This window comes from Phyllobates terribilis, unplaced genomic scaffold (genome assembly GCF_046119375.1).
Source record: "Phyllobates terribilis strain yellow unplaced genomic scaffold, ASM4611937v1 Scaffold_9__5_contigs__length_417890890, whole genome shotgun sequence".
Lineage (NCBI taxonomy): Eukaryota > Metazoa > Chordata > Amphibia > Anura > Dendrobatidae > Phyllobates > Phyllobates terribilis.
Genome location: NW_027362769.1, coordinates 361,328,355 through 361,338,076, shown reverse-complemented (window position 1 = coordinate 361,338,076; position 9,722 = coordinate 361,328,355). Strand labels below are relative to the sequence as shown.

Genomic DNA, 9,722 nt, shown 5'->3' with positions numbered 1-9,722 from the left:
CTGATTCCACTAAAGAGTTGAAGAACGCAGCATTCTATTGGCGGAAACTATTTTAACCAATCAGGTCGGCGATTATAATCACGTGTTTTGAATACAGTAAAGAGAGAGGAGGCGGTCTTTTGCTGTAAAAGGGCTTAAAAGAGACATCCAATCAGCATGAAGGACCGGCGTTCTTGTCCCGCCTCTTCAGCTTGATTGGCAGAGTTAACAGCCAATAATAGAAAAATATTGAATGATTGACGTGGTTGGCTGCCCAATCAACGGGGTTGCTGATCGTCGATGGGGCCCAGTGAGTTCAGGGGTTATTGTTGACGTCTGTGCGGCTGTGGCTCCTGGCAGGAAGGTAGGTAGGTGTGCGGGTGAGTGAGGAAGGGGTGCCTCTGTAGTTACTAAGCGTCATGGGCTCGGGGGGAGTCCTAGGAGCTGTGATAGTAAGGGGCGATGCAGGTAGAGAGGGGGAGGCCATCTGGTCGCAGCTGTTTGAGCATAGGTGGAAAAGGTTGTTGTCATAGGGATTTGGAGTCAAGGAGTAGTGTCATAGGGACATGTGTTTTCTATCTGTGGCATGGGGGCTGGTGTACATTACACGGATTCTCCAAAAGGGGGTTGTAGTCCAAAAAAAAACACATCCACAGCTGCCCCTTTTTTTTTCCTTATATCTTCTATGGTGGAAAACCAGACTCCAGTAGAATGCTTCCTCTGTGTGCTTCTCCCTGAGATGAGGAGCGCCGGTGCTGCTGATGCCGCTTATCTCAAGGATAAACAAAGAATCAGAGCTCATCCGCTACAGAGCAGGGGACATCTCTGGGCCCCCCATATATCCAGAGAGGGCCAGCACCCCTGAATTAGGTTAATCGGCCACCGTCTACGTATGTCGCCCTCTATTGTAGGTAATGGGGGTTGTGAAATGCTCGGTTGTTACCACAGCACCCATCGTCTTCAATGGAAGGAGTCACGTGTGTACACTGTCTGCTGATTGGGGGCAGACAGAGACCCCCATTCTCCAGATAGGGGGGAGACCTGAATCTATTATACTTATGATATTCATCAATGTCTCATAAGCAAATTTGGAATTAGGAGTGAGTCAATGTGACCAGAAAAAGTTAGTGCACCCCTCATCTAAATAGCAGGGTACACAAATACTAATTGGTTACAGCAGGTGAATATCTGCAAGGTTCTGTTTGGCCACTAGATGGCTTTGCCATAATCATGACCTAGAAAGTCATGTTCCCAGGACATTTTTAAAGCACATCCAACTCAATCAAAACAAAAATAAGCTGAATTGCTGTGTTTTTTTTTTTACCATTTCACTGACATTTGTTTTGCCGTTTTTCAGTACATTGTATGGTAAAGTGAATGGTGTAATTCAAAACTACAACTCGTCACGCAGAATACGAGCCCTGACATGGCTTTGTGGGCTGAGAAAAAAAAATGTATGTATATGTATAACTCCTGGAATAAATACAGAAAGAAAAATGGAGTGGATTAAAATGGGATGTAACTCTACAGGAAAGCTGCAGACCTTTCATTCTCAGGATTGGTGGGGGTCCAAAAGACAGACCCTGACCCATCATAAAGTGATTGCATGTCACCAATATATGCTATCATTTTATCAGATAGGAAAAACCCTCTAATATTCTGTCAATTTCTCCTTAGTCGCAGACGACAGTAGTGGATTGGGCTGAAACTTTTGCATAATTCTATCATTGTGTAATTTTGCTATATTAACATTTATAATGTATTTTTTAATTCTTGCAGTCATCAATGCGTAATATGGCTCGTCGACCACGCAGCAGCCGTGCCTGGCACTTTGTATTAAGTGGGGTACGCAGAGACCAGGACACGCGAGCACCCTCTCTGCCAGCAGGAGATGAAGCCTGGGGCTATGATTCTGATGGGCAGGTAATACACTCACCTGTATTTCTGTTTTCTCCATGTTCTGATTTGTCCTTGTTGTACCATTGGGTTGATCTGATGGGTTTTGTGTAAAATTCCTACTGCTGCCTTTTTATCTGATGAAGGGGATTCTGCCGAAAAGCGTTCTTTTTAGACAATAAGTATCTTATACCTGACCTTAGTGCAGATTCGTAGGTTTGTTTCTTTTTTATCAGGGTTAACCCTCCTTATCTGTTATTTGTGTAAACTTCTTGCCAGAATTAAACTATTTGCTTGCTGTCAGTAAATTAAAACCATTATGTATAAAACAAAAATCAGCTCACCCAAGACATCACTGGTTTGCAAATCCAGTAGTTAAAATTCAGAGGGATGCATGGATAAGGAGTCACAGCTGGTTTCCAGGTAGTAACAAAATTGTAGAGAAGAGTACATTTGAGTAGAATTGAATTTATTCAAATTTTACAAAAAAAAAAAGTAAAGTTACAGACACAAGTGACGCGTTTCAAACCACATGGATTTTTCATCTTAAACTTAACTACATGGTTTCTTGAGTTCAAAACATGTCATATGTTTATGTAGTTTTATTTTTAACTCCCAGAACTGCTGGATTGAAACTTTCTTAAAGGGGATGTCCACTTCTAGGACAACCCCTTCTTAAACTAACTGTTCTGGTAAAAAAAAACAACTAAAAACTATACTCCCCTCCCATGCCGGCTCCGTTCCAATGGTGACAGCACTCGCGGTCCTGGTGCTGTGATGCGGTGGAATAACACATGATGCCCGACGCCCAATCAGCGCTGGTGTCACTTTCTCCTCCTTCGGGCAAAATGATCATGAAGAGGAAGTCATAGCCGCAGCTAATCCCAGACTTCTACTTCATGTTCAGTTTGTCTGAAGGCGGAGACAGTGACGCCAGCGCTGAGTGGGCGCCGGTCATCACGTGTCATTCCACCGCATCACAGCCCTGGGACCGCAAGCGCTGACACCACTAGAACAGAGTTGGTACGGGAGGGGGGTATTGGCTTTAATTTTATAGCGAACCACAAAATTGAAATTAAAAACGGACACAATAAATAACATATCTTTTATTTATCAATTCATAATTAAAAAACAAAAAAACACAAAGGACATATTAAAATACAGAAAACAATACAAGCAACCAAGAAAAATAAAACGTAGCTCTAATGAGGGGAACAGAGGGCATGTCTTGTCTGTTACAGGCATAATATGAATAACAGATTGGGGAAAATCCATTAATATATCAGCATTTCAATTGCTGTATATTAATTAGCACATGTATGGAGAGATTTGATAAATATAATATAAATACCCTCAGGAGTTATATATAAAAAAGGATTATTTAATTTTATAGAGGCCTAACATTTAATTAAAAAAGGGGTGTCCACTACTTTAAATTTAAAAACTAAAAAAACTTCTGTACATCCAGATCCTGCAAGTGTGCACAGTCCTAATCCAGTTGATTTACCATGGTTGAATCCACACTAGGCAATCCTCAGCTCACCTTTTTAGGACTTTGATATTGATGACCTGTCCTTGGGATAGGTCTTTAATATTAGCTTGGCAGGAGGTTGAACAATCAGCTTATTTAAGGGACTAGTGCCACATCTTTAATTTACCAAGCATTGCCCTGCACAATATGGAGTGGCTGTGCCCGGCGTCGCAGCTCAGTATGGAGTGGCTGTGCCCGGCGTCGCAGATCAGTATGGAGTGGCTGTGCCCGGTGTCGCAGCTCAGTATGGAGTGGCTGTGCCCATCACTTGAATTATGACTGAGATGCAGAACCAGGCCACTGCGAAAGAGGAGCAGCACTCTCCAACCTCTGATCTGTGGGAGTGCCAAGAGTCACAGACCCCTTTTCATTTAATATTTATGGCCTATCTGACTTTTAAAGGATTAAATATATGCATTGCTGTGGAATAGGTACAGTAGATGCTGAGGGTAGGTTACCCCTGTCTTCAATAATGCTAATTTCCTAGCAAAAAAGAAGCCAGGGATACAGGTATAACCTGCTTCCAATGGTCACTGCCTTGGGGGCTCATAATGGAGGTTTAAAAAAAAAAAAAAAAAAGCCAAGACCTGATAGGGAAAATCACAGTGACCACCCCCTGGACAATGAGCTGACTCAGCAGTAAGAAGAGCTTTGGGCAGCAGGCTAATAAGTATCCAACCTGAGTTCTCCATACACTTAATTAATCTACCACCCTACTTAACGCTACCCTCCCTTTGAACTCCCAGAAAACCCCTTCAGGCCACAGGATTACCTGGAGTAGATACACTTGAAACAAGATTTCCCTGTTAGGTCTGTACTAGTCTTCACCCTCTGGATGCAAATATTAATGTTTCTATTCACAGACGGCAAGCAGAGATCTTGAAAAAATGGTAAGGAATCAAAACGCAGTGTGTTAGGAAGCTTCTGAACTTTTCAGTGATTGTGTCATTCCCATTACATTTACAGCACAGTAACAGCGACTCTGAGATCGAGCTCCTCCACTTGCCTCCCTCCATACCCAGCGCTGTGCCTGTGACGGGTGAATCCTACTGTAGCTGCGACAGCCAGAGTGATCCCTACTGCTCCAACCTGCACACGTTCCACCAAATAAAGAGCTGCCAGTGCGGAGAGGAAGATGACTGTAAGATATGGGAAAGTCCACAGCTCGTTAATGAAACCCACTGACACGTTCTCACTTTTCGTTTTTTTTTCTCTCTCCTTTCTGTTGCAGATTTTGACTGGGTTTGGGACGATTGCAGTAAATCCACTGCTACAGTTCTGAGCTGCGACAACCGGAAAGTCGGCTTCCACATGGAGTATAGCTGTGGCACGGCTGCAATCCGAGGCAACAAGGTGCTCAGCGAAGGTCAGCACTTCTGGGAGATTAAGATGACCTCGCCTGTATATGGCACAGACATGGTATGTACGCCATTCAAGTCTTCTAGGCAAGACTTACTAAAATGTATGTTTTTTCCTGAGGTGTTCACCCCATCAAAATAAAGCATATATAGGGTACGCTTGTAATCTGCCCCTAAGGCCTCTTTCACATGTCAGTGTCTCCAGGTACGGGTGGTGACAGTTTTCATACAAAACGGAAACTGCTCACCTCTCCAGCCGCTGGTCAGTCCTCTTACTGCTATAATCACGTGCCACATCTCCGTCCTCTTCACTACTACGGACTTTTGGCTACATTCAGACCTCAAAGCTCACTGTGTATTTTAAGGTTGGGGCATGCACCTCCACTTGATGATGTGCAGTGACCTCCAAGGCCTGGATGCGGACAGAAATCCTGGCTTATAGTGACGAGGCTGGCAATGCAATGGGCAACTGTGGAAAGGAGTGAACGTGATGGCGGGCAGCGAGGCAGCTGGAGATCTGAATATTGGTAAAAAAAAAAATAACTACTCCCCTCTTTAGCCGTCTCACTAACCGCCATCCAGTCCTCTTCTTTTCACTGTTTCCTGCATCTCTGAACTCTTCACTATAAGCATGGACTTCCATCTACATCCAGACCTCAGTGAAGAGTAGAGGACTGGACGGCGGGCAGCAGGGTGGCTGGAGCTCAGCGATGAGGTTAGTATTATTTTGTTTACATAATAATAATATAATAAACTTACAGAACATATCTGGTTCATAACTGGCCTGTACTTTTTTTTATGCTGCATACAATTTGGGTTTTTTAAAACTCCATTGACTCTCCTTTCAATGTACAATGCTGCAGGTTTCTTGCATGCAAAATGTCCAGCAATTATATAGCTTGTGAACTTTAGTCTTTTAATATAGTTTTGTATTGACCTGAATAGGTCTAAAGGCTCCCATACAGATTCGGCTACTGGTGATTTTTATACATAACAAAACAGAAAATTTATGAATAATAATTTAACTGTGTAAGCGTCTTAAAATGGAACGGTGTTGTGCTTGTTCACCATGATAACGTCTAAACTAGAGTTACAGTTGCATAACATGTCTGTACCCACTGGGACACACACTCAGAAGGTATATGTGCCAGAGACTGGCCACAATCAAGGTGAATGTCATGGCATACACTCATATAGGTACCCCTTGCAAATAAAAATAAAAAAATTGTATACAGCATAGTATATGTTTCTTTGTGACAGCCCTCTGTATAAGAAAGTACAGACTTTGTGCATTTGCCTATACAGTAAAACAAACATTGCATACACTTACCAGCGAGACTGAGGCTAAAAGAACACTCTTTTGACCTCCTTATGCTGAATAGGGGCTTATAGGAACATTGCAGTACACATAACAGCTCCCGATTTATAGAACAAGCACAAAGCCAAATGTGCATTTTGCTTTAGTATTTAAAAGAAAGAAGAAAGCGAATAGTTGGGGAATGCCCGTTCTAGTCTAAAGATACCTGTCCTGCGTTTTCCTTGAAAATGTATATAAAATAGTTGTACCAGAGGGTAAAACAGACGATCTTTTTAATTTCTTAGATGGTTGGCATTGGAACGTCAGACGTGAACCTGGACAAGTACCGACACTCCTTTTGTAGTCTGCTTGGGAAAGATGCTGAGAGTTGGGGTCTCTCATACACAGGTAAGAGTGGTTATGCTATGAGATTAATGGCTGCTGTTTGTTGTAGCTAGTAATCTGCCAACTGACTGTCATTAATGGCATTCCTTGACTGCATGTCTCAGTAGGACATATTTTTTTTCTTCAATCAATGGGGGGTTACTTTACTCTGAGTCGTATTGATCCTTTAGCCTGGAGGACTTGAATCACTTTTGTGTGTCTTTGTGTAATGCTAGTAATCTATAGAGTAACGTTTCTCCTTGTGCAGAGTGACATACCAGCTCTGTGACTAATAGGATTGCTGCTTCCAACAGGTGGCGCTATAAAGTTCAAATCCTCTCTGAAGAGGCAATTTGCATATTAATCTATAGTAATCCTTCTTCTCCGTCTTCTAGGCTTGCTTCAGCACAAAGGTGATAAAAGCAGCTTCTCTACGCGCTTTGGCCAAGGGTCCATTATTGGAGTACACCTGGACACCTGGCATGGAGTGCTGACGTTCTACAAGAACAGGAAGTGTATCGGTAGGTGATTGAACAGATCTGGGTGGTCACAAATTACTCGGCAGAACAAAGTGGTCGTCTTACATGTTCCTCTTACCTTCCAGGCGTAGCAGCCACTCAGCTGCGGAACAAGAAGTTATTCCCCATGGTCTGTTCTACAGCCGCGAAGAGCAGCATGAAAGTAATCCGCTCGTGCAGCTGCCGCACTTCCCTCCAGTACCTGTGTTGTGCCCGCTTGCGCCAGCTGCTTCCTGACTGTGTAGACTCCCTGGAGGCCTTACCTCTCCCTCCAGGTCTAAAACAAGTTCTGAGTAACAAGCTGGGCTGGGTCTTACAGATGGGAATCAGCCCCTCCAGACAGCGCAAAAGTGACACTGCAGCCACCGCCTCCTGCGGGAGCGACTCAGATAGTAGCTGCCCACTAGGACCGGAAGATTGTCAACGGAAACGATGCCGTAGGGTTTAGCAGTAGCAGCAAGAGGTACCGTCATGGTGCCCAGGCGTCTGCCGTAACACCCCACTGTGAACTTTTGCAAGGACGGAATATAAAAATCCAATGACCTCCAAGCTGATCATAGATATCAAAGGGACAAATAGAAACTGGAGCGGGCACTGATCTTGTCATTTGGTGACCTTGAAATATCAGAATGATGGTGCTAGATTAAGACAGCTGAAGCCTAGTTTTCGTTTTGCTATGGCTGTCTTTCTGCCTTAGGTGGGGCACAATTTGTAACATCTGACCATTTAATTGGGGTTCGTCCGGGATCAAAGAAGGGTGGGGGAAAAAAAAAAAAAGCTCCTCCCACAGGAACAGCGCCACTCTTGCCTGTGTCTTTCATTGCAGTGTATAAATAATAAAGTGAATGCTGCAATACTAGAGTGGCGCTGACCCCCTTATTCTAATCATGGACACCTCCTTTAATACTCTTATCCTTAGGAATAAAGAGGTCTGTATTCTACCAGCACTTTACCAGGATCTGTAAAACAACTGGGGTTTTTGCTACTACGGACTGTATAATGAATCAGACCCCAGTAATCATTGAATGGCTACTGCTTGGACCTGAGTGACTCTTAAATGCTAGTTTCTAACAGTTCTATAGGCATTTCAGTGACCTGCAATACTTAGGGCTAAGTAAAACGTTCCCTGGGGCCTGCAGAAGCCCCCCTCCTTCAAGGCTCATCAAACTGTTGGTTGACAGCATGGCGACATGGGTTTCTGTATGAACAACCTCCATCCAGGATCTGTAGAGACCACATCCATATACTGTTATTGGAGTAACTGTTCATTGTACTGTTCGTCCTCTCCCTACCGACATCATATTTACAGCTGTTTTTATTTTATTTTTTTCCTGATCCATTAGGACCCCGAGTTGGATGGGTTTGGGTTGTGGTGTAGTCTGCTTACTATGTTACTGCTAGAATCTCATGTAGGCTTCCTGTTTAACACCTATATATCAATGAAAGTTGCGGTATGAAATACAGCTTGGGTTGCTTTATATGTTTCCCTATGCCTTGTAATATAGTCTACAAAATAAGGCTGCACCGAAGACAGGGATAGACCACAGCCTTTCCCGAAGAAAAATGTCCTGCCTTCCCATGGCTGGATCCAATCTCGTACACTCGAGATGACTGCTGGCACACAGACCTTCCTCCCTGCTCAGCTTCATTGAGATGCTGAAGGGGCATGTGTACCCAATGGGGAACAGGTAATAAGCTAGTGCCAGACCCTTCTGCTTATATGTGATAACAAAGGATCAGGCATGCGGAAACCCTAACTGCCTCGTTCATTTCCTCTCCCATCTGTTTCCAATAAATTAAATACCCCCATGTAATCAAATTGTGCCCAATTCCACTGAGGTCAGAACTCCGCAACCTTAGTCCCTGAACAACATAGGAGTAATTTTTATTTTTTTATATTACTTTTGGCGTTTAAACATACACTAAGGAGTAGGGTATACAGTTCTTGTACAGCCCTATGATCATAGACTAGCGATAAGACTGGTATCAGATTATAATCAGAAACGCTTGTTCATATGGTGAAATGATTTTTAAGATTGTTTATCATCTAGTAGACACGTCTAAATGGCAGTTGTGTTTATATGCATCTATATATCCATCCTATTGAGTATACAACTACTATGCAAAACTTAATCAGTCTACAACTTTTAGACAGCAATCAAATCCTACGTGCTATCCACTACAGACTTGGTGATACATTAACTAAACAGTTAATCTAAAAATATATATACTGTATTTTTCGGACTATAAGACCCACCTAGGTTTTAGAGAAGGAAAATAGAAAAAAAAATAAAGCAAAAAAATGTGGTTACGATGCACTGTTAAGGGGGAGGGGGTCTGCTGCTGACACTGTTATAGGGGGTAATGTCCCCCAATTCTGTTAATATCCCCCATCCTGGTATATATGTCCCCCTCCTTCCTGTTATACGTGGCCCCCATCCCCATATGCATTGCACCGCTTGATCCCCATTCCCATATGCATTGCACCCCTGATCACCATCCTGGTAATGCATGGCCCCCCTGATCCCCATCACACTGCACACACAAAAATAAACAGTTATACTTACCTCCTCTCTCCTCCAGCACTCTGTCCCGCTCTGCTGCCGACACTCTCACTGTGTGAGCCGCGCATGGCGTCCCTGCCATGCGCCCTCACACAGTGGAGTGCTATGACGGAATACTCACTGCTCCTCGCGCCAAAACTGTGTACGTGGGGAGCAGTGACCATTCAGTCTCTTCAATAGCGCACACACTGTACC

General features: G+C 43.5%; 1 protein-coding gene across 2 annotated transcripts; it reads left to right on the top strand.

The window, feature by feature from the left end:
* Window positions 1-201: 201 nt before the first annotated feature.
* Window positions 202-8,426, top strand: SPSB3 (splA/ryanodine receptor domain and SOCS box containing 3). 2 transcript variants are annotated; one of them, XM_073648168.1, is made up of 7 exons: window positions 202-343; window positions 1,759-1,902; window positions 4,373-4,547; window positions 4,638-4,825; window positions 6,367-6,469; window positions 6,841-6,966; window positions 7,050-8,426. In XM_073648168.1, the coding sequence occupies exons 1-7, from the start codon at window positions 233-235 to the stop codon at window positions 7,409-7,411; spliced, it is 1,209 nt and encodes a 402-aa protein (XP_073504269.1). In that variant the 5' UTR covers window positions 202-232; the 3' UTR covers window positions 7,412-8,426. The 2 variants fall into 2 exon arrangements, with proteins under 2 accessions (XP_073504269.1, XP_073504270.1); XM_073648169.1 differs by having other exon boundaries at window positions 235-347.
* The last annotated feature ends 1,296 nt before the right edge of the window (window positions 8,427-9,722 follow it).

Coding starts and splice junctions, on each gene's coding strand:
- SPSB3 (XM_073648168.1), top strand. CDS start 233: ATGATTGACGTGGTTGGCTGCCCAATCAACGGGGTTGCTGATCGTCGA. Junction 6,470..6,840: donor TTGGGGTCTCTCATACACAG/GTAAGAGTGGTT, acceptor TCCGTCTTCTAG/GCTTGCTTCAGCACAAAGGT. Junction 6,967..7,049: donor CAAGAACAGGAAGTGTATCG/GTAGGTGATTGA, acceptor CTTACCTTCCAG/GCGTAGCAGCCACTCAGCTG.